The 24644-nt window shown below is 37.2% G+C and overlaps 1 protein-coding gene across 3 annotated transcripts in view; it reads right to left on the reverse strand.

The window, feature by feature from the left end:
* RAB3GAP2 (RAB3 GTPase activating non-catalytic protein subunit 2) overlaps positions 1-24644 on the reverse strand; it is a 48878-nt gene that overhangs the window by 17243 nt on the left and 6991 nt on the right. The window contains exons 2-18 of one of the 3 annotated variants that reach the window (XM_065632335.1): positions 20787-20851; positions 17456-17579; positions 15815-15896; positions 13733-13780; positions 13542-13617; positions 13266-13367; positions 12091-12190; positions 9420-9518; positions 8377-8525; positions 7302-7381; positions 7096-7185; positions 6171-6310; positions 4174-4390; positions 3706-3849; positions 3361-3443; positions 2754-2818; positions 2235-2325 (exon numbers count right to left, since the gene is read on the reverse strand). In XM_065632335.1, coding sequence (XP_065488407.1) covers positions 2235-2325; positions 2754-2818; positions 3361-3443; positions 3706-3849; positions 4174-4390; positions 6171-6310; positions 7096-7185; positions 7302-7381; positions 8377-8525; positions 9420-9518; positions 12091-12190; positions 13266-13367; positions 13542-13617; positions 13733-13780; positions 15815-15896; positions 17456-17579; positions 20787-20851 — 1755 coding nt within the window. Of the gene's footprint in view, positions 1-2234; positions 2326-2753; positions 2819-3360; positions 3444-3705; positions 3850-4173; positions 4391-6170; positions 6311-7095; positions 7186-7301; positions 7382-8376; positions 8526-9419; positions 9519-12090; positions 12191-13265; positions 13368-13541; positions 13618-13732; positions 13781-15814; positions 15897-17455; positions 17580-20786; positions 20855-24644 lie in introns of all 3 variants that reach the window. The other 2 variants (XM_065632336.1, XM_065632334.1) reach the window with 2 other exon arrangements.

Raw genomic sequence — 24644 nt, forward strand, 5'->3', positions numbered from 1 at the left:
TTTGTATTACTACAATCTTAGTCTCAGAAATTTCATGTCTCTATTAGCAGTCAAATTTCATTTACAATTAAAGCAATCAGAATATAGGAAACTAACACCAACACAACGTTGAAAAAACCCCAACAAAACTATTCCAACGTATTTGTTTTAAAAGAAAGCATTTTACAGAGATCCTAAAAGGACCTCTGTATACAAAAGATATCTCTGAATATATCGTCTTCACCTGAAACAGCTTCTAAACACAATCTTCTTCCTCCAAACCCTTACACATTCTGACACATTGCTATTAAAAAAATCCTACAAACAAAAAACAAACACACAGAGCTTGATCTTTTCTTCACAACCACAGCACTGACAGAGCAGAGCATCTGCCTCACACTATCTTTTACCTGCTAGCCACAAGCAGAAGAATACGCCACTACTCTTCTGAAATTAGAAGGCTGGAACATCAGCCAAGTTTGTTCTTTTTTGTGACTGTGAGGAATTAATGTTACATATGACAATAAAAGATTAATGCTGAAAAATACAAACTCAAACAGACCTCAGTAAGTATCCTGTTTCCCCATAAATAAGACAGGGTCTTTATTAATTTTTACTCCAAAAGATGCATTAGGGCTTATTTTCAATGGATGTCTTATTTTTCCATGAACAACAATTTACATTTATTCTTGAACAAAAAAAAAAAAAAAAAAATTTCAACATTTATTCAAATATAGTCACGTCATCACATTCTAAAACATCATCGCAACTCTCCGATCTGTGTGTGAGAGCCTGGCACTTGCCAGCCCTTATTGTTTTGCATCTCGTGGGGTCTTTTGAGTACGATTCTCTTGGTCTTGTCTGCTTTTCTTGGTGAAGGGTCTATCTGACCTGCTGCATTCTATTGCCAATTAATTTTACTTTTTTACATGTATAGCTGCCTGGATACTATTTAAATTTACTTTTTTATAAACTGTAACTAGGGCTTATTTTTGGAGTAGGGCTTATATTTTGAGCATCCTCAAAAATCCTGAAAAATCACGCTAGGACTTATTTTTGGGGTTGGTCTTATTTTCGGGGAAACAGGGTATACAGTTCTGTCAATCTCTCTTCAGTGTAAATGGGCATGTTTCCATTTTTCTTTGCTTTTTTAGGAGTTCTAACAGAAATGTGTAATGTTAGTGATTTAGAATGCCAGGCCAAAACTAGGCAGGGAAGTGCACATGTGAAGCTCTCAATCAATTCTATCTACTTCAAGAAAATGGTGGGAAAAAACCAAACCCTATGGATGCAAGTGAAAGCAAGATTTCCTCTCAAGGCTTTGTAATGACAAAAATCTATTGCCAGGTTCTCACTGAGGTAGGACAGAGGACACAGCCTAACTGACAGATGGTTTATTAAGGACTTCCACGCAGCAGCCTTGGGGATTTCTCGACTCGTACTGCTAAAGCCTCGTCTTCTAAAAAGCTGAAATGAACCCAGTGATGACAACAAACAAAAAAAGCAGCAGACTTCTATTGCTGAGAAGTCCCAACACATGCAAACGAAGGGCCAGGCACATGCACACACTCTATTCCTCAACATCCAGCTGGATCTCCAAACCGGTAGCACCTCCAGTACAAAGAAGGTTCTCCCAATTTAGAAAGATCCAAGTGTATAATTTCAAAGAAACAATCTCAGACTTTCGGCAACAAGATTTTAGGTGCCGTTACGGCATTTCCTGACATTGGCTCTGAATCTCTAGCAAAACATGAAATATAACTTCTGTAAAGTTTACCAAGAAAAGATACCGGGCATCTGGCCAGAGCTCAGATCCTTAGTGATAAGGATTTTGTCCTTCCAGTACATTAAAATTCACAGATCTAAAGCACCATGTCCTTACTGCCCTCCTTGGAGAGAGAGAACAGACTAAAACTTCTACACGCAAAACTCTGTGAAAGTTTCTTTCTGAAGGAAGCTTTTACTGGATGCAAGTACTCAGCCCAGTTGGGTTTCGTTGGTTGGTTTTTAATATCATGACAAGTTAGTAGGCACATAGCAAGCATAGCAAAGCATACTTACTAGCAAACTATTTGCAGTCTGCATTTTAAAAACAGTACATATATGTAGAAGCAACATCCTGAGATATCTAGCAGCAAAACTAAGCACACCAAGTCTGATCTCTCTGTGGAACGAAATAGTTCTACAATAGTCTTACGGCACTGCAGACAAAGTGCAAATGTCTCTCCATATTTGCAAAATAAATATCCACCTACCCTGTTTTTTTAAATTATCCATTAATGTCTGAGTGATGTTTGTAAGAGATGAAAGTGGCACACGTTCACTTGTCAATATACTTTCCAGAGCCTGTTAAGCAGACGTTCAACAGAATTAAACATTTACTTATTTTTACTGTTAAAACATATAAAGTAAGCCAACAAAGCACAACTTTGACAACGATTTTTCATCTGTATTTTGTCTTCACATATACTTGTGGCATAATTTGATCCTACTGAAACATCTGCTCTCTTTTTAATATTTTGACTTTTATTATGGCATATGCCTTGGGGAAGTCACAAGTCAAAATTAATTCCAGTCAAAATGTTGTAAAAAAAAAAAAACCACCAACAACAACAAAAACAACAAAACACCACTAAAACAGCTCAATTATTTGTTTCAAGTCATTCTAGAAAAAAAAAGCATAATTTGAAAGATTTTAAAAGATTTAGTACTCTAACCTGATAACATAATTTTTTTTTTCTAATATTAAAGTATACTGTCTTCTAAATATTCACCTGTTTCTTTGTAGCAGGGTATTTGATATCAAGTATTAATTCCTTTGCTTCAGCTTCAATCAAATCTGAAAAGACAATCACAGCTTTAATTCATATTTTTCAAATGCATTCTGAAAAGCAAGTCAACATGCACCACAGTTAAGATGCACATGGGTTCATGCTATAGAGATGAAGACACTAAAAAAGTTGCTAAAATAAGCTTGGAGTAAATGAAACAAAAGAACAGCACAGTGGCATCTCTTCCTCCAAACCTGTCTTTTTTAAGAAATATATATTACTTACAGGAAGAAGGACATCTAGAGTCAAATGCTGAATTCTGTTTCACAGCATAATGGATTGCAAATAGGCCAGGTTTTATGTAAGCACTCAAAGTAGAGTTTAGTTGAGATTTACACAGCAGACAAGGCTTATACTGGACCCTTGTATAATATAAATTAAACCTGGTAGCTTATAAAAAAAATACTATCTACTTGAAGATCACAATTGATAGCACATACACCTCTCAGAATGCACCACAATCATATCTGTGTTTGTACACTTACAGGACAGATAATACAGGAACCATTTGATAACATACAATCTTAAGAAATTATACAAGAGAACCTACCCGGATCTGAGGTTTTAGCTTTGAGTAAGGCATTTAACTTCTTCACTAGATGCATATCCTTTGCTCGCTCACTCTTTTTATCACTGAAGGGAAATAACTTTAATTTTATAAGTGACAAGAACTAAAGTGATTTATTCAGAAAAAAAAAGTTTTTTAAATTATTTATTCTGCTTTAAGGTAACATCACATAATTAAAAAATCAAGTTAATGCATACAAACCAATGAGATTATTACCAGAGGACTATTCGACTTGAGAAGGAACAGCAGAATTGCTCTAAATAAAACATTGTTTCCAAAAACAATAATGAAATTCATTTGGTTATACAGAGCACAAAAGCTCCTTACCTCAGTGCTAAATGGAAAGGTACATGGACAGTTTTTACACTTCCAGAGATCGGATCAACAAGGCATATCTGGTAAGTCTGGGGCTGCCATCCCTGGCTGGTCACGTTGTTTAGACCCATTATTTTATAACCAGGATACAACAATCTGAAACCAACAAAAACCACGGCCTTTACAGTGAGGAACAAAATTAGCAACCTTCCCTTTCCACACACTGAATAAAAACAAGAGAAATTTTATAAAGCTAAGGTTTAACAACTGCTAAATGTGTTTATCAGGAAAGACTGTAGAGTGATGAAACGTGACAAAATCCCCTTCTATAAAATAACACAGCATCTGCATTCAGTAGAAACACTGAGGGCTACGCAAAAAACCCCTGACAGCACCTTGCCCTTTTACCACTGGTACTATCCACAAATCACTTTATTGCAGCAGCACAGCCCACATGCCCACCTGCTAACTGTTCCTTACCTACAATACTTCCCCACGTTGAAGGCTCCAACCCGAGGCCCCTGCTGCGTGCTCCACACTTCCAGAATGCCCCTCCTGGGAGCATAGATCACAAGGAACTGAGCCACTCTGCTGGGACCTTGAGCATTTCCAAAAGGAGAAAAATCCATCTTCTCGGTTTCCCTCTCATGGAGGTCCTCTACAGTTTGTATCCAGCCAACTTCTGCATCACGGTATCCTTTGTAAGAGAAGACAAAAGTTCATTTCTGTACAGAAATTAATACATGATTAATAGACATCACTGCCCACTTCAGTACTATTCCAGCAGCAAACTGTCATAAACTTCATCTCAAATTGTGCAACTCTGGCCAGCAGCCAGACTCCTGTCCGTGGTCCATCTACTGGGAGCTGGGCCCACCAGAGGACTCCTCAGAGTCAAATGTAGCCTCCTGTGAAGCTTTGGGGAGGAACAAGTTCTTCTGGGAGAAGCCACAAAAAACCCAAAACTCATCAGGTCTGTGCTCTGGACTTTGCACCAACACAAAAGCTTCTCAGAGAGGAAAGATCTGTAGTAAATGTCCAGATTTCTCGTGTTTCAAAACAATAAAAAAAGATTTAAGGAAGGAAATTTGCATAACCTATAGAATAGGATATAAGTTTTTAGTCATATGTTTTCAGCATTAAAATGCAATTTTTCGTAACCCTGTAACTCTGTAACTCTGGGTAACACAAATACTTTCCCTCATAAAATCTTCTTAAACAAAACAGGCAGAGATGCTCTAATGACATCACTGAACTATGTAATGGTTCAGCAAGTACAAATGAAGGCTCCAAACCACAAGTGAAATACTAATGTATAAAACAAGTTTATAACAATATATATTATACTGACAAGGTTGAAAAGTATTCACAACTTAATCAACAAGAAAAGGTAGGATCAAAAGTATTCAATTCAGCAGACAGTTTTGCTTAAAAAAATAATAAGTAAAAAAAAAAAAAGCTATTTCATATCTCAGCAGCTTTTCTGGGGAAAGCTGGCAAATTGTAAATATGTGTCTGACTATCAAATAAAGTTAGGGACTCTAACAGCACTTCCTAGAAAATATTGAGCTCTCAGTAATGAAGGAAAAAAATGTCCAAGAATATCAAGGAGCACATATTATAGCTAACAAGCTTCAAAATAGGAGGGGAGAATGCACAAAGGAGACATGATTATTCTAGCTATTACACTGTTAGCATGTCATTATGCTTGGACTCCACGGTCCTAAGGGTCTCTTCCAACCAAAATGATTCTATGATGCTATGTTGCTGAAGTAGCTACTACATTCATGACCACTAATCTTCTGAATTGGTAGTGCAGGGGACAGATAAGAGCTAAGGTTTTTCTACCTGGTCTTAAAACTTATATTCCATCTCACAGAAAGCTACAAAATTTTAATTCAATAGAGAAGATAAGAAGTGTTGTAACATTAGGTATAATTACAGTTTGAGAACTTAACATCTGCATTACTTTACAAAAGACCTCAGTTTAGAAAAGACTGAGCACTCCCTTCTTGTGCAGTCACCATTGTGAAATTAAGAGTCTAACAAGTTGTACATCCTGTTGCTGATTTTCCGAACTTCTGTTTATTTTCCTCAACAGAATTAAAAAATATGCTAGACCTTATTGAGAGAAAGAATCTTGGATAATACAGCTAAAGCTCTTCCCAAAAAATTACTTGGTCAGAAGCTTTCTATTGGGATACAGTCTGTGAGGAAAAGAGGAGGGAAAAAAAAAAAAATCTATTCAATACAAACCAAACAGAACAGTTTTCTTCTATAAGCCATACCAGAATTTCAGGGATTGGTACAACAATACCCTTATGGACTTCTTATTACATCTGCCTTTGGTTTGTAATAACACTGTGTAGTAAAGTCTGTGTTAATAATGGAAAACCACTTGGAATTCTAAGTCTGAACATAGGAAGCCACACTGTTCTGAAGAATATTATTTGCTATACTAATATACACTATCATACCTTTCCACATGCGAACTGCAAGTCCTCTTGTAACATCCAGTAAAATAACCCTTCCAAAAGCATCTGTTACTGCTGCCAAAGTGTTACATGGAGAAAGACATATTCTTTCACCATGGCGACGGGAATCTGGAAGTCCAAATCTAAAAAAACAAACAAACAGAAAGTAAACACACTAGATATCTATTTTTCTTCAGAAATAGTAAACAGAGTATCTTATAAGGACTAAGACTCTTTTTTTTTTTTTAAAGTAACATAAAAGTATGGGTAAAATTAAGAACAAATGATGAAAAAAGTTGTGCTGTCTGATCTCACAGATCTATTAAAGTCCTACTGAAAACCAAAGTTCAGAAACAAGGATAAGTGATTGCCTTGTCATGCGTTATCAAGCAAGGATCTCAGAGCAGTGGGTTACTCTATAAGCGCTCTTATTGCTGAATAGTCTTGAGAATACTTTAAAAAAAAATCAGGAAAAACAATCAGGAATTTAGTCTTTTATCAGCTTTCTTGATAACATTAGGCTACAACCTGTTGTCCCCATTCACCTCTCTCCACGATAAACAGAGAAGCAGGATACCTCATAATTTTTGTGAGGGGCTTTAGACTATAAGCAGCAAGCACCTCATGCAGCTTCTTTGAGCACTTCAGTGATAAACTTCAGGACTTATATTTGTGTACTTATACTATCATTAAACTGCACACTGTTCTTTTATAGTAACAATGAACCCACACACTGGAAGTGAAAGAGATGAGTCATTATTTGTCCAGAATGATAAACTGAAACGAAACAAAGCTTAAAACAAATTACCTGCAAACTGTTATCATCAAGACAAATAAACATGTTCATCAATTATACACCTTTCGAAATAATTCAAATAACTAAAAACACAAGAGATCTAAAGCAATTGACACAGTATGTAAAACTTACCTCACTGCCAGTGGAGTTGCAGGTTCAACTTTTGGTTTCTGTTTTTGGGCAGGTTCTTCTTCATGTTTACTCTTCCAACCAAGCCAGCCACTTGCAATAGAAAAAACACATTAGGAGAATCATATTAATGGTCCTAAAAATCCTCAAACTATTATACAGCTACTACAACAACAAAAAAAAATTAACGTCATTTCCTTTTTTATTACCTGGCAGCATTAAATAAAGCTGAAGTCAGTTTACTTGCAACTGCTAAGGCAACATGAGACAACAGTGGCTGTGAGCTACCCTGAAAGAAAGGAACAAAGTGTTTAGCAAGTCAAGAAATAGTCAGCTGTGAGCCACCCTGAAATGAAGGAACAAAGTGTTCAGAAAGCCAAGAAATAGTTCTTACACTGAACTCAACTGCAGAATAGTTTTTCAGGCCTCCTATGGACTTTCAGCTCAGAAAGCATAGCTTTAAGACTCTGCAAAATTTTAATTCATTGCCCCCAGAAAAGCCATTCTGACATCTCTTTACCATTTCAAAATCCTCCTGCAAGTCACTGGTAGCTCAGTATGTTTGTCTGCAACAGAAGTTAAAAAAACCCTGTGTATGATTTATCATGGAGAGTTAGCTGTTGTATGGCTTTGGCATCCTTGCAAATATCAACATAAGCAGTTTTTTTATAAGCATATTGGAAAAGCAAGTTACAAATCAAAATTCCAATTCTAGCATTTTGAATCAACTTTCAGTCCTGATAAGGACAGCACACACGTAGGGTCTGAATGTACACGACACACAGCTACATTGCCATCTTTCTCGTCCAATACAACAACAGAAGACAATGTTAATTGTGCTACAGGTTATCATCAAGCATAAGTTGCAGTTTTCTTCTACAAACAGTCATTCCACTACATGAAATCACCACAGTATACTCAGGCCATGTGTGTACATTAAAGGCCTCCAAAAAATCCATAAGGTGCATGTTTACAAAATCTCAATGTAATTTTTAAAAAAAAAACCTTCGGTTGCTTAATCAGCAATAAATTAACAACTGAAAAAAGTAAAAAAATACTTGTCTAACACATTCATTTTAAGATAGAAAATAAAATTTTTCATTAGCAGGAACCTGTGGTGGACAGTACTATCACTTCCACTCCAAATCATTCCAATTTCAGAAGATCAAGAAGAAGGGGAAATGTCAGCATAAACTGAACACAAGAACACTTCAGAAATACCCATACAAAAAAGAGAGGGATTAATTATTCAAAGTTTCAGCAAGTCAGCTTTATAGTACATACCTCCAGGGCAAAAAAGAAACCAGTGAAAGGATTGGATCCAACAGTAACATACTGAGACATAGCAGGTGGGTTGTTTTTTATGGCTGCATTATATCCACCTATATTGGAGGCAGTCTTCATTTGATCAAAAGGAGACAGTGTCATGATGCCTAACAAAAACATTATAAAGTGAATGTCTTATACTTTCAGAACAAAGGCATGCAATTGCTCTAGGAGCCTGAATATATTCTGGCCTTCTTGACTGACCAGCCAACATTCCAGATGGAAGAGAGGAGAAGCAGTTTTAACCACAGAAAATCCAAAGAACACAGTGAAATAACCTAATGTACTTAGGTTATTTGCTTAATTATAAAGCATAATTGGTTTGTTTAGAAGATAATTAAAAAAAATAAATAAAACACACAAAACACACAACAACAATGAAAAGCAGAGTTCAGCAGCAAAAGCACATCTACCGAATTCACTTCACCTGCCTCATTAGCCCCCTTCTGACCTTTTACCTGCTTTGTGAAAAGGGTGGAAGAGAAATGAAGCTTACTGTCCCTCAGATATGCCTGTCTGACAAGAACCTGGGCTTCTGCAAATTCCTAAGGAGTAGAAGTCATTGAGAGCCTAGAAGTCACTTTGTCTTTTTTGGAAACAAGCAATTGCAAATTCTAGTTTCCCTATGTGCTAGAGTTAGGAAAGCCCCCTTCCAGTCTCCACCTGCCTGCCAGACAGTTGTTTAACCTGGCAGAAAGGGAAATAAGAGTAACTGATTTAGTCTCTCTTCGCTGCTTCTTACCTAACAAGAGAGGACAAGACAGCTACAGCTGTAACGTCCTTTCTCCCCTCAAGTGGGGAAGGGAGTTTCAATCAGACTAGAAGAGAAAGTAAAATATATTTTTGATGATGGTTAATGAGATCATTCACTACGACAGCCCTCTCCCACTATTAATTTCTATCCAACTGGTACCACTAAGTGCTCTCACACCAAAATTAACAGCATGAAAATATTTAGTTTCATTTAAGCCACATATTTGAAATTAAACAGAAATGCTTACCAATACTAGCATGGTCAACAATCGTATCCACATCTTGCAAACCCCATTTCTTATAAGCTAATGGTGGAGGCTGAACATTCTCATTGCCAGATGCTGCAGCTGACAAAAGTTGATAAAACACAAAAAAATTCCTACTGAGTCAAAGACAAAGGAATAGCATAACAGAGGAAAAAAAACCCAATGCAATCTGAAGCCAAAAAATAACCTAGTTTCAAACTAACATACATTTAAACACCTGCTGAACTAAAATGGCCTTTCGAAATACTTGCCTTAAGGCAATTAAAACGTTTTTTAAAAGTAACTGAATAAAACTGCACATGATATTCCATCACAACTGTATTTTCTACTTGCAGAGTTCTTTGTTTTACTAGTCATTCATGGTTTAATATTCTGTACAATTTTAAAATGCTACTACAATTTGTCTCTGTGGTCTGGGCATGTTTAAAATCCCTCGGTCAAACTACTTGCAAAGTCAGCACATTCCCCAGGTACGTAACAGTGTGAGATAAGAACAGTGGCAAAACTAAGGTAGTGGTTGAAATTACTCAAAATACTTATTACAACAAATACAAATTATCAAGAATTAAAGAAGATACAGCACTGTGGTTGCAGATATTACAACTAGCTGTAAGTGCTTCTCTGCAAATGGTGATCTCTTATTGAAAGAGTTGAATGTGTTCTGGTTGCGAAAACAGATGGATATTTCTCATTACAGTGTGTTTCCTTTCGTATGTGTTGCATGATTCACAAAATATAAAGTTTTAAAGTTCTGATTTACAGGAGTTTTGCCTTCTCTTATATTTGATGGAAATGCTACCTTTTCATTAAGAGAATAACACCACACATTATGAGATAGATCCAGGGATCCATTTAGCATGGCAGATCAGGACCTGAGCAAAGCTAAAACCAAATGTCTAGGGAAGAATATTAGAACAAGGACATATATCTGATGCCTGCTCTAAACCAGCTTCTGAAAAGTCCTTCTCAGCCAGAGGGAAGCTCTAAGCACTCATAAACCTTCAGAGCCACCTTCTCCACTGATGTGTCACTCTCCCTCTGAGCCCAAGGAAGCCTTCAGCATCCACATCAACCTCAGGCAAAGAATTCCACAATTTAACCTCACACTGTATAAACCCATGGCTACTTCTTATTTTGAATTTACTACCGCCTAGCTTCATTTTATGCCACTTCATCCTGAACTGGAAGAAAGAATAAGCAATCCATTCCTGTTGGCCAACCCCATATGATTCAGAGAAGAGCTGCCTCACCACAGTAGCATTTCTCAGTTCTTTACCACTCATCCTTCTACATTAAGATTCAAGCCTTAGTTTTAAGGTGCTGCTGCCCCACCAGTTCCTAATGCTGTCATGCTGGTAGATCCATTGTGCTTCCCACCTACACCGCCTCACGATTGTCTGTTGATGTGGCTTGTTGTAGACAAAACAAGAATCTGACAAATACGAGGTTCAATGAGAACAACCATCAAGAAATTTGGGAGAACAAATCAGCAACAGCACCTGTTTAACATTTTATCTTGCGGAATAGTAACAGCACCACATTTATGCAATCTACCACCCAGTACTGTTACATGGTTCTCCTCTCACACCAGAAAACTGACCCTGTTTCCAAATTAGAGTATAAGCAGGCATTATACTAAAGGAACTGGATCAAAGGCTGCACAATCAAACCAGGTATCAAAAGCTCTTAGACATTAACACAAAGAGCAGTGACCATTACAGACATTATCATCACAGCATCATCACTTCCCAGAAAGTCCTTACTGGTAAGAAAAACATTTCAATGACAGCGAAATCACCATCGTGACACGCTAAGAAGCACCTTAGCAATATGCTGTGGGTTAAGCCCCATGGGCAGCTAAGCACCATACAGCTGCTCACTTCCTCCTGAGATGGGGAAGAGAATCAGAAGAATTAAAGTGAGAAAAGTTGTGGTTTGAGATAAAGACGGTTTACAAGGTAAAGCAAAAGCTCTGCATGTCAGCAAAGCAAACCAAGGAATTCATTCAGTGCTTCCCATCAGCAGGCAGTTGTTGAGCTGTTGCCAGGAAAGCAGGGCTCCATCACGCACACTGGTTACTTAGGAAGTCAAAGGCCAGAACCCTGAATATTCCACCCTTCCTCCTCCTCTCCTCCCAGCTTTTATCACCGGGCACGACATCATATGGTGTGAGATATCTCTTTGATCAGTTGGGGTCAGCCATCCCAGCTGTGTCCCCTCCCAGCTTGTGGTGAACCCCCAGGCTGCTCGCTGGTGGGGCAGTGTGAGAAACAGAAAAAGCCTTGATGCTGTTTAAGCACCCCTGCGCAACAGCTACAACATCTGTGTGGTATCAACACTGTTTTAATCAAAAATCCAAAATACAGCACCCTACCAGCTAGTATGAAGAAAATTAACTCTATCCCAGCAAAAACCAGTATACAGTATTATGGGGAGAATGTACAAGACGGTCAATGCTATTCAGACAACCTGTGCTCTGAAAACATTTTCCGTAGAGCAAGAAATTTCCTTGTATGCAGCATGTGCCAATATATTGATGGACAAACAAGGAAGATCCAAATTCCACCTTGATTTGATATTTAACAAATGTAAGTAAATCTCACCTAAAGTACTATTAACAGAGTAAGAAAGAAACATTTCCTCTTAAACCTACCTCTTGCTACCTGATTCCGACATGCACGAAGGGACTGAAATAGGCTGAAACCATCAATCGTCACAATTGCTGCTGGATACAAGATACTTAGTTCTTCATTCTGTGCAAGAAAAAGAGAAGGGAGACAAAACAAACAAAAATCACTTACTGTCATAACAGCCTCTTTTCAGGCTTTTTATACTAGTAACTACAGGAAGGATTACATCCATAGAGTTAATATCTAACAAGCCACAGGCAACAGAATAAGGACAAACTACAGAAATTCAGTATTAAGTCATCTAATATATGAATACGAATGTTATTTAGGCACATAATTTTATATTTTTATCTTCTTTCAATCACTTCTACATTTGCTTAATATGTTTTATGGCTTAGGGAGAAAACAAAAGTTACAGCAACTTGCGAAGGCCACAGAAAAACAGGTTTATCTAGAATGCAAGTATCAATGTTTTATGAGCCAAATTCTGAAACTGGATTAGTGCCTGAATTACCACTTGGGCACATAAATGCTAATTTGGTGATATAAATTCAAGACTCAAATTCCTTAATGCTTCTGTATTTCAAAACTGATCCCAAATGTCATGCTAAATCACTTGAGCATTTCTATAAAGCAAAGTTGGAAATTTCTGTAACTTCATTAGTTTTCTGCATAAAGCATGCAAACCCAGCCAACAGTAAAGAAAGCTGGTTTTTCTATTAAACAGCTTAAGCTCTGCAAGAAATACTCACAATGGCATGCAGGTTCCTAGCACTATCTCCTATAAAGATTGTTTAAATTTTTAGCTATCTTCTCCATTAAATAATTAAAATAAGTTCTTATGAATGAGTACATACAGCTCCTGGCATATTGCATTTTCTCCTTTCATCCATACATTATTGTATTTTGTGCACATACATGAATAAACAAGAAAAGAATGAAGTCTTCCTTTGCAAGGTTATCACAGAGAAAAATGAAATCTGTAGAGCTAACTAAACGCTCGAAAAAATAAAAAGAAATTCGGAATCCTCAAACTATACAGGCATAAATACTTCTAGAACAAGAAATCCAGAGTATCTTGTTCTAAGGAATTGTCCACCCATCAAAAACTGGTAAAGGACATAGAGGATTCACAGAGAAGACTCCCTTCCATACCCCATAACACTGCCACTTCGCTTTTGAAATAATCTGACAAAACCTGTTCTGTGACACCAGGATGCCTGGGAATTTCATAGGTTCTGCACTTAAGCTGTAGGACAGGATCTTCATTTAAAAGCTGTGCAAGAAGCAGAACTCCACTCTAGAAGAGAAAGAATAATGAGAATGAACATTTCTGTTCCATTTCTTAGGGAAGGCAAAAAGCACTTTCTGCAGAAACAAGTTTTATAGAAAGAGATGTTTTTTATTATTATTATTATTATCATCATCATTATACAACAGCTTGCTTGCAGGCCTGCCATGCTGAGAAACTTACCTCAGTGTAAAAACGAACATAGCCAGAGGTGAAGCCAACAACAATGCAGGTCCAGTCAGGACGGCCCGTGGAACTCCTGTTTCATAAAGACATACTAGAAGTTAAAAACAATTCTGCTCAAAGCTGTAGACATACAGAAGTGTAACGTAAGGAGACTGAAGATGTATTTACATAAAAATATTGATCCTTACCTCTTCTGGCTTGCCAATGGGATACACAATACACTACTCACACACTCACTAGAAACAGAAAGATAAAATAAGCATATTTTTTCTCCAATTGTGAAATTTTGCTCTACACAAGAGATATTGCTGAGTCACCATTTTAATATTTGAACAATATATTAATGCAGCACACAATTTACCAAATTTATACTAAGGAGGTGAAAAAAAACCCTTTCACTTTGACGACATTTTCAATTACAAGTTCAAAAGCACCCAAACAGATTGCACAAGTGCTTATTACACGTTCTTAATGTTGTCTTTCATCATTCAGACTGATTAGTTTGCCAGTACTCTTCAGTAAAGATTGAAGTTAAATCTCATGTACCTATAATGATACACCAAGAACAAACACTTTAAAAAAAAACAACCACCACCAAACACCAAACCATACTTCTCAAAATAAATTTTTGAAATACATTGCACAATAAGGTAGATTTTCTATCCATTGCATTTCACCACTTTCTAATTTGAGAGCATTTGAAGAGCTAACAGTGTTCCCAGTTAATGCAATAACCAAGCATGCTTAATACATGGCAGGCAAAGCATGCAGAAGGCAAGCAGGTGAGGAGGCCATCGTATCTCAAATCAAAAGTTATTTGACTGTTACCAGAATAGAAAGTTTTACACTGTCTAGGGAAACAGAAGCAGTAAAAAGGTTTTATTAAAGAGCATATAAATTCAAGACAACATCCCAAAACAGCACTTAAAGCACAAATGCCTGCAGTACTGTTGATTATTTGCATTTCAAGTTACCTCCATTACCCAAGGAGTGATTAAATAATCAGGCTAGACAATTACGGGAAAAAAGCATTCTAAATGCAAGTTTGACTTGAGTTGCAACTCGATTACAACTTCAAAGCAATGTTAAGTGTCTCAGTGAAATCTCATCTTCCAATAGCAAAGATTAGCCTCCACAGAACATTATCAGTTGAAGGCAACTTTGGGCAAAAAGAAGAAAAACAAAAAAAGTCTTTTGCCAATCTGACACCAATTGCCATATTTACACTTCCACAGAAATAAAACCTTCACCTACAAGAAACATCCGCAAACCTTAAATCAAGATGAGTGAATATAACTGTGTCTATCTAAAAAAAGCTACCTGTTCCATAGGATAGTGTCTCGTGGGGCTGTACCAGTAGTAAGAAACAACCCCTCAAACAGAATTTCTTTTCCTTTTTTTAATAAAAAATGACAGGGTAATTTCAGTGGTAGTAGGGGGGGCGGGGTGCGGAAAGAGATGTACATAAAACAGTTCAAATGTGTGACAGCAGCAGGTTTATGAAAAAGGATTATGAATTTTACAGATTGGAGAGAGGCCAATTAAGTCAATGCCTCCTGCAGCATAACAGAAGGTTGAAGCCAATAAGGAATATGTTCAAAGGCAGACAGCAACTCGAGGCTGCAAACTCTGTAACAAAATGCAAAATCTTCTTCCATATGGGAGACTCGAGAAATGTCTGTCTGGTTATTTGGAGGCATATCAAGCATAAATATTGTATAACTAGCAAATGTATGACCAAAGCAAATTTTCCAAGTCCACTAAATGACTTGGAGCCCAAAACCATTTATTGATTGGAGACATTACTTTATATTTGCTTGAAGTTTTGAAGATTAAAAGAAGTATTTCTAAAACACCTTCATACATTTTCAGCTGCAACATCCCCTGACAAAATTTCATCTCTACTATAAAAGTAGATTTTTCAAAAAGGATACTTTTTTCCTTCTATAACAGGAATTTATAAGAAGCATGCTAAGTCAGATCTATTAAAATGTCTAAGTTACATATAAATACACTGACTTGCATAGAAAGTACTTTGGCTAATTTGTATGAACTTGTCCTGAGATATCACATTACACATGAAGAATGAGCTTTGCAGACAGTGCTTCTGATCACCCAGGTTATTCCGTTTCTGATTTCAACATTAAAACGCATCAGACCACGAATGCACTTGAATGAAAGTACAACCAAAGAAAAAGAGTACAAGTATTTACTACTAATTATCAAATGTGAAAACGACATTTTAATCACAGCTGCATATCAACACCTACCCTTCTTCAACATTCAGAGAGCCGCTCCAGCCAACAGCATATTGCATTTCCTCTTTTCCCTTGTCACTGTGCTTCCACTTAGCTGCCGTTAGGAATAAAGACACCATCTATGAAACATCTATATATGTTTTGCATCTCACAGATTTAGTCCTATTCCTAATCCTTCTCTTCTGCACAATACATCCTACCATACTTCAATTAAGTGCCAATTACAAACCTTGAAGACCAGAAAAACACTACTACTTTTTCAGTGACTTTTCTAAAGAACTCTTTTATTAGAAATTTACGTGGAGCAACATGATACTAAAATTCTGAAATGCTTAGTTTCATTTTAAAAGATTTACAGAGTAATATCTACTTCATCAGATTTTAAAAGGTTCAATTAATTAAACAAGGATCCTTAGGAGAAAAGTATTAAGCAAGAGAAAACTACTTCCGGGAAAATTACTGAAGATGAGCTTAAACAAATAGCAAATTTAGTTTTAAACCACCAAGAAGGACATGGGAATCCTACATTAAATCTGACAATTTTTAATCACTGCATCATAACCACGATAAAAAACGCTACACTTTGTTATTCACAGGGTGCTAGCACAGCTGCCATTGGACTGTTGAATCATGTCCCAGGTGCCAGCAGACAACTAAAAAAAGAAAGTTAGTGTTGCGTGCCATGTATCTGACACCTAAAACCCGAGACGGTTCTGCCACTGTGCGGTACAGCTGCCACTGTGCGGTACAGCTGCCACTGTGCGGTACAGCAAAAGCAGTTCTCCAGCAGATGAGCTAAATCACCTCCTTATTCTTGATCCAATGAGAACTTTCCGAGGAACACTGCTATCTTTTCATTTTTGGTGAAAAATTAGCAACTAGCGTGTATCACTTTTGGAACACACATTTTTGCAGGGAATGACCAATGCAGCATGACAACTCAATGCAATCTGTCTCATTATGCAACTCGGAGTTTCAACAGCCTGGTTTTGTTTTAAAATGGTACAATATTCCCCATATCAAGAGGTTTCCTTTCATCATACTCATGTGTCTCCAACTGCAGCTGTTAATTGCACCAGCACCCCAGGCAACACCACATTTGTAAACAGCAGCTGACTGGTGTTCATCTACTACTAAAGGTACCTTTAAAAGTTCTGAGACCCCTACTTTGGAGTAAAATATAATGCACACATTCTTCAAAATGGGGAACAATTTTCTATCGAATGTGGAAATCTCAAGAACAATCCACCTCAATACTGCCTCCTCCAAGTAACACTAGCTTAGTTGGCACATTTTTTTCAAGAAAAAAAGAAAAATAAGGTCAAGTATTTCTTAATGGATGAAATTAATACAAAGTTTTCTTTTTCTTATTGAGCAAAATTAGTGTCAATATCTCTGAGCATCTCAACCAACCAGGTATAGTATATATTAATTATACAAGACAAAATAGTTTTCTCAGATCAAAATACGGCTGAGAAATAAAGACAAAAGAACTTAATTGCCAACCAGGACCTAGAAAATGCATGATGTGTACTAAAAAAAAATTCTTGAAGGTATGACTTGGGTGGGAGCAGATGGGTGTGGGAGAAACAAATCTCGTCCTGATTACAATTAAGCATACTAGTATATATACTTAAGAGAATGTATACTTACGCACTAAAAAGACTGCTTTCTGTTCATTAGCTATTACCATCAGGTCATTTGTTGGTGACAAGGACAACACACAGTCCTGAAGCCAGTAATTTCTCTGGTTCTTGGAGTTAGATTCCTCTTCTTCCTACAGGTAAAGCTTTAGTCAATGTATACAACAATTTTTAAACACAGCAGAACTTGCAAGATTCGTGACAACAATTTGGCTTGCCCTCAATACCAGCACTGAATAGACTATTACTTATCAAGTCACTAGAGCTCCAACTTGCATGAAAAGCCATGAGAAATGTATCAACTGTGCACTAATTCTATCTGTGCGTTTACAAAACAGAAAACAAAGAAGTACTCATCACTAAGTCTACTCCTCAAAATTCGCTTTCAAAGAGACACTACAAGAATGATATTTACATTTTTTTCTTTTTATCATTGATTAGAGACTGGAAAGAATCTCTTTAGTTATTCTCATTATAATGCATACTCAAAATGAATAATTTATCCAAGTTCATACACTGACCAGCATTGAGTAAATATATTCACATATGAAGAAAGTAACTAAGCTGGCATTCACACTAAAGCTTCATGGTAACAAGCAATAGGTATCAGATGCCTTTCCACACCAAGGAACATTACAAAGAAACAAATTCAAACTACGAAGTGTCAAGTTTTAAGCGTTTAATGATGGGTATGTAAAGACTTGGATACCATCATTACCTAAAAAAGCAAAAAGATTGCATCTTTTTTCCTTGGAACAACAAGCCAAATATTTGCTTGCAGAACAACCAAGATAGCTCCTGCTAACCATAGTGCAAAGGCAGCAAACAGCTAACAGGTTCTGAGCGGGCTGCTGCAAGGTCTCTCAGAGATGCTACCCCTGCTTTCTTAGCTCCATCCTTTTACCCTGATCACAGCAATACAAACACCTTCTCTTGTCCACAGTCCCCACTTCCATAGCCACCTACCCAATGCTACCTCTCCTCCTAGCTCTCCAAAATATCACTCCATCCTCTAGTATCTCAAAGCAGCTACGTACAGATTAAAAAACACAACTTCAGCATGATCATTTTTTGATCTGTGTGACTTACTCTATTGTAATTAAGTTGCATCTACTTGAAAATATACACATTTACTCCCAGGAGAAAGAAAAAAACCCCCCACACAGCACAACTGTAGGAAGAATGTGCATATCATACTCTTAATCAGCTATTCATTGTATTTATTTCCTTTCCTAAGGTCGTACCATAAAAACGGTCACTTTGTGCACGTAAGAATACCCTGTATATCCACCATAAGGTCTACATTAGCACACTACAAACATTCGGCTAACTACCTTTGTCCACACTCTCTCTTGATTTATGCAAGACAACCACCTATTTTTATTTATGCATCATGTGCAAAACACACAGCCAAAACCCAAAGAAAAGCCTTGTACTAATTTTTAATGCAATACGTTTCAAACCAAGGAAAAAACAACAGAAATGAAAGGCTCATTTTAAAATTAAAAGGAATTATAATTTTATTTCAGACAAAGAAGTTAAATAAAATTATCCATAAAGACAAAATATGGCCACCTTATATTAGTGACAAAAATAAGCTAAGGGTTAAAACAGCAAAAGCACTGAACTTGTCAAAAGAAACTGCTTTAAAAGGTGAAAGACAGAATTATTAAAATCAGCACTTAAGACAAGATTTCAACATCATCATCCCTACAAAATGGCTAATCAGTTTCATAAAAAGATACCTTACTGAAGAAAAATTTTTCCTTTTTTTTTTAAATTTTCAATGCCTCTCAAGAGTTGCTATGTTCCATGAAATAGATACTTGTCCAGGTGACTCGGTGTAAAACTCGTATTTTTCTTGGAATTACTCAACTGTCATGCAAATCAATGAACAGTTAAAAGATTAAACATGGGAATTAATTATTATATTATACTAATAATTCTCAACTCTGTGCTGGACTGATGCACTCATTTTGGTGTGTGTTCAGACATATAGACTCATGTATTTCTATGCTCCTACACAGAACAACCTGTTTGCTGTGGATGACAGTTTTTTCTTTCTGAAGAGTTTGACCTGGAACCCCTAGCAATTTTGGAGAGAAACATGTAAGCAGAGGAGAAGGAGGTTCTTTGACAAGAAGGGTATGATCTACCTGGCAGAAGAGTTTGACATTTAAAAGAAAAGAGTGAAAACTAAGACAATTTCAATTTAGCAATACCTGATGGTTCTACCAAATTAAAACTTAAATAGAAAATAAAGCATTTTTTGTCCTCATTAAGGAAGCTATAAACATTACAGCACACTTAACAGAGATGAGGCCTGAGAAACACACTCATTTCATGGCAATTATAGGGGAGCTGAATACTCGTCCTATTTAAAACTTCTCATGCTTGTCATTCCCTGACATCAGCATTAGTGATTCATCCCTGCAAGACACTGTACTCATTTCAACTTGTCATCTCAGCTGAAAAATCGGTTTCCCTGCTGAAGTAAGTAGTTACAAGGATTCTGCCCAACTGCTCGGGCACAATTCCTGCATACTGAGATAAAGACAGCAGATAAGAGAGTTTTGTTGGCAAGGTGAGGTCTGGATTCCTCAGTCTACCCCATTAGCTTTCTCTAACATGGAATTAATCAAGCAATTCTGTTCAGATGACTCATTCAGATGCGGACGATTTCTACACACACCGCTTCTCTAACATCTTATTCAAGTCAGCTGGTAGGTAGAAGCCTCATTCTTATCAAAAATTATAGACTGGCTGTGATTCTTAGGTGAACTAGTTGGTTTCCCTCCTTTAAAAAGCAACTGTGCTGCCTCATCCTACAACTGGAATTTGACCTCTCTTGTAACACCAGCCGCACATCACAACATAAAAGCAGTACTATGCGATCAGACAGACACTTGTGCCAGTGGTTCAGGATTTAGGAGTTTTTAATTTATTATAATACATAGTAGATTACTATAACTTCACTGCCATGCCCTTCTGCCTGTGGCTAGCTACAGGACAAAAAGGATGCCCCCAGCTGCAGCAGCACAGAAAGATGTATGTGTACTCTAGTGAGAAAAAAACCTAAGGAATACAAAAATAAGAATAATTACAACAATAGATAACATCCAAGCTATATTTAGAAACAGTTACAGGAGCAAGGGACAAACAAGCAGTCACAGTTAAAACACTGGTCAAGATCCTTCTTGCCCAGGTGATAACTGTGTAAGAGAAAAAGCAACACACAAACAAGTGGAAAACTCTTTTAGAGTAGGCAAGATAGCAATGAAAACTCATACATATATATATATAATATATATATATATACACACACACAGACATGAACTTACAGGTTCTTGTAATTCTGCTTCATCCCAGGCTCCCCAGCCACCATCTTCCCAGCTTGTTGATTTGCCTGCTTTAAGTAAAAAAAGATCTGTCACATAGGTACAGCATAGGCAAGGAAAAACACAATCAAAAAGGATTTCGGGTGGTCGTTTTCCTTTCCCCACCAATGCATTATAACTTCATTTATGGCAGATACTAAATGAGCTCTACAGAAAGAACCATGAAGTGGTTGAAATAAGTGTCTTACTTTTCTGTATTTACTTCTATTTTCAACACTATGGAAAAGTCATAGCAGAAGATGTTACCTAAGTACAAATTGGAAACAGGTGTAACACCACCTGTGTCTAATTCTGACAGCCTGCATCTAGAACTCAGGGCAAGTAACATCTTGCAGTGCCTGGTACAACACATCACTGGTCCTTCAATAGGGCTTCTCCGCACTTTACTAGAATGAATTATTCAATCAATTTTATCTTTCTTTGTTTCTCCACAGCCATTTCAAGAGAGCCAAGACATGTTTCTCGTTTTATACAGCAAGTTGAAGCAAAGAGTGAGGGCATAGTGGGGGAAACCCTATGTGTCCCTTTGACAAAAACCTTCTCTGGTGGGTACTGAGACCTAAGACCTTACTGCAAAATGCGAGCTTTAGCTTATCCGATTATTAGGCACCCCAAAGACAACAAAACTCCCATTTTGTACACATTAGGCAGCTACAGATGGAAAGTAAGAGGACAGCAGTCCCTCTCCAGCTTTGCAGGACTCTGTAGATGCCTCCCAGATATTTTACTAACTGGCATAAGATGACCTGTAAGACACCACAAGAACCTCATGTGCAAAATTTCATGAGAAATAGTATTTCTACAGATGAGTAAAATATCTTCCTTTCCATAAAGGTGGATTTTGGTTTAAGTCAACTGCAGGATCAGACAGTAGTAACGCAGTTCATTTTACAGGGAATGACAGCACATGGGAATTCATCTGTGACAACAAAACGCCTAAGCCCAGGATCATGCAGACTCCACCACCACCGCTCCCAAAGCCGCCAAAGCATAGCTGAAGCTGTGGCCTCCTGAGGGGAAAATGAGCACAAGAACCTTGGGCTGCTCAGGGTTCAGCAAGACACCACAGAGGAAAATTAACAAGATACTGATCAGATTCAATTCTGCCATACAGAAACCTCAGAGGAACCACAAGCTTACAAAATACCTCCAACACCTGAGAAAATAGAGATTCACAGAGACAGGCCTATCTCTCAGTTGTCTTATAACAGTTAATTTATTAATTTTATATAAAAAACCACCTGAAATCCTTTCATCTAAAAATACGGAATTTGCCGTGAATTTAAAAGCCTATGCAAAGGGTAATTATGCATGGGCATTTCATGGTAGAAGATGTACAATTCTCAAACACCACCATCATTGGGACCTTCAACAAGTTAATTAGACATCACTGTAGTTCAGTAGAAAATCCAAGCACTGATTTCCACCTAGAAGCATTAGCAGGAAATTCGAAGTAGTAACATCAATAAAATTTCAAGAGTTTTCCAAGGATTTCTTTCAAGTTTTTCATTAACTAGTGTCATGGCTACTTTGACCATAAGAATTAGTTTAATGCCATGTCTCATATTAGTTTAAATTTAGTTTTAAGCAAGCACGATTTTGCTATTTTGGATGGTCAAACAGTACAAACAAGAAGGTTTCTATCAACAACACTTCAATTTTATTTGGTCTAAAAACTCTAGTTCCTTTACCACCAAAGGCAGAATCCAGTACAACAAAACAGAAATCTGTACTCTCTAAGTAGATCTTTAAACTTGTGTAATGGCTAATGAAGACAAAAAAACTTAAAAAAAAAATAGTTTAAGAAACTTTCCACCAATGCTGTTCAGAAGGTATTTCACAAGACTGTAGAAAAGGCCCACTCCTTGAATAACTTGTTAAAACTGAAAGGTCTGTACCATCTACAAAATGAGCAAGTCAGCCAGTTTTATTTCAGTTTTACTTTACTTCATCATCATCAATACAGATCTGACTGCAACAGCTCCCAAGGGTCGTGATCTCATCTTGTATTTGAGGTTGAGAATTTTTCCAGTGTACAAATATATAAAGGAGAATTATGGCAAATACTCTTGAATACAAACCACGAGAAGAAAACACTAACTAACTTAAATGTTTAGTTTAAGATAGCTAACAAAATTCTACCTCTGATTGCGTCTTCTTATCCCAAAAGGCAACAAAATCTCTATCCTATAAAATTCATGGAAGAAAGAAATCTGTCAGTGTGCCACAGTCCACAGAGGAACATAATCGTATCCAAAACCAAAGTCAGGGCCAATGCCCTCCATAGAGCACAGAGCAGACCAATCTTTCCAGGAAACCCCAGCCACTTAAATTCTGAGACGGAACACCCAAAATAAAACTTCAACTGTGAGGATTCTTGCTGCCTCTTTGCAAACAGCTACATTTTCATGGCTGTCATCATCTACCTCGGGTGAAGCTAGATTAATCAAAAAAGGATGGAAAAATGAGGTAATAGTGAGTCACCATCCCACTGATTAAGCTGGAGAGATCTTTCAGAACTGTGACATGCTCTGCAAAGCCAGCATCTCCTCCAGTTTACAAGGTTTACAAATTTGCTCCTTCATATCCATCTTCCACATTGTACAGAACACCCTGCATATACTAATCATACATATTTCTCAAGCCCCTGCATGCATTCTTTCCTTTCTTCCACATATTAATTCTTAAAAAAACATTTTTTTAAAAAAAGTGTTTCTTTATCCATATTATTCAGACACTTCACGTATGCAATGGCTAGTGAAGACAGGTATTAAACAATAGGCAACTAATCTCTGAAATGATGGACAAGAAGGAACAGAGGAATACTGAACCTGTCATTCTTTAATTCAAGCACACTGTTATTCACAGGTCCCAATGAATTACAAAATATCCTACAGAAGCTGTCAGCTTGCAGAGGCTTTCCCATGCACCAGCACCTGATAAGATTGGTCAAGTGAGAGCTGACAGAGGATCCAAGTTCTGTTTACAATGAAGATTTTGAAGAAACACCCCACCGTTTCCTTTAGTAACATTACACATCAGAACTAGTCACTGTGGAATGAAAGACATAACCTGCTAACCAATACCTAAACTAGCCCTAAACAGTTCTTAACTTGCAATATATTATTTTTTTTTCCAGTCCACTGTTGGGAAAAAAAAAAATCAAGCTTTCCTGTGCAAATCTCCATCTCTGACTAGTAGTGGATGCCTGGGAAACAGTTCTCCCTATTTTGATAAAGCAGCAGCAATACGCCAGATTTCACTTTACTGCAGATATTACAAAAATAAAAACTACTGGGTCTACAAGAACCAATTCATTCTTTAATTTGAAGCACACTCCATCATCAGCACATCTGAAACTCTAGAGCTGCTTTAAATGCTGCCCATTTGCAGCATTGATGTTAATGTGTAAGAGAATTCATTTCAAGCATATTTATCATAAACTTAATACCCTAAAGAATAATTTCTACCAATAAGCATGTTTTGTTTAAAAGACAAGAACAAAGGAGAGAGAAACCTTAGCAATAGATCTATACTAATAAGGTCTAATTGGCATTTAACAGGTCAAATTCAGTATGAAAGATGTTTTCACTCAGTTTAATACTTCCTCCCCAATTCACAGAATGTGTTTTTGAGCACAGAAAACTGCCAGTGTCCTCCCTTCCCATGTGACGATCTGGGGTGGGCAGCAGAAGCCTTTCCGTCCTGCCCTCACCTCCAGGTTCCAGCTCTGCAGCAGGTACCAGAGGACATGGTTGGAGTGGTGGGTTTGCCTAGAAGAGCCTATGTTTGCCCAAGTAG

The sequence above is a fragment of the Caloenas nicobarica genome, chromosome 3, assembly GCF_036013445.1.
Source record: "Caloenas nicobarica isolate bCalNic1 chromosome 3, bCalNic1.hap1, whole genome shotgun sequence".
Taxonomy (NCBI): domain Eukaryota; kingdom Metazoa; phylum Chordata; class Aves; order Columbiformes; family Columbidae; genus Caloenas; species Caloenas nicobarica.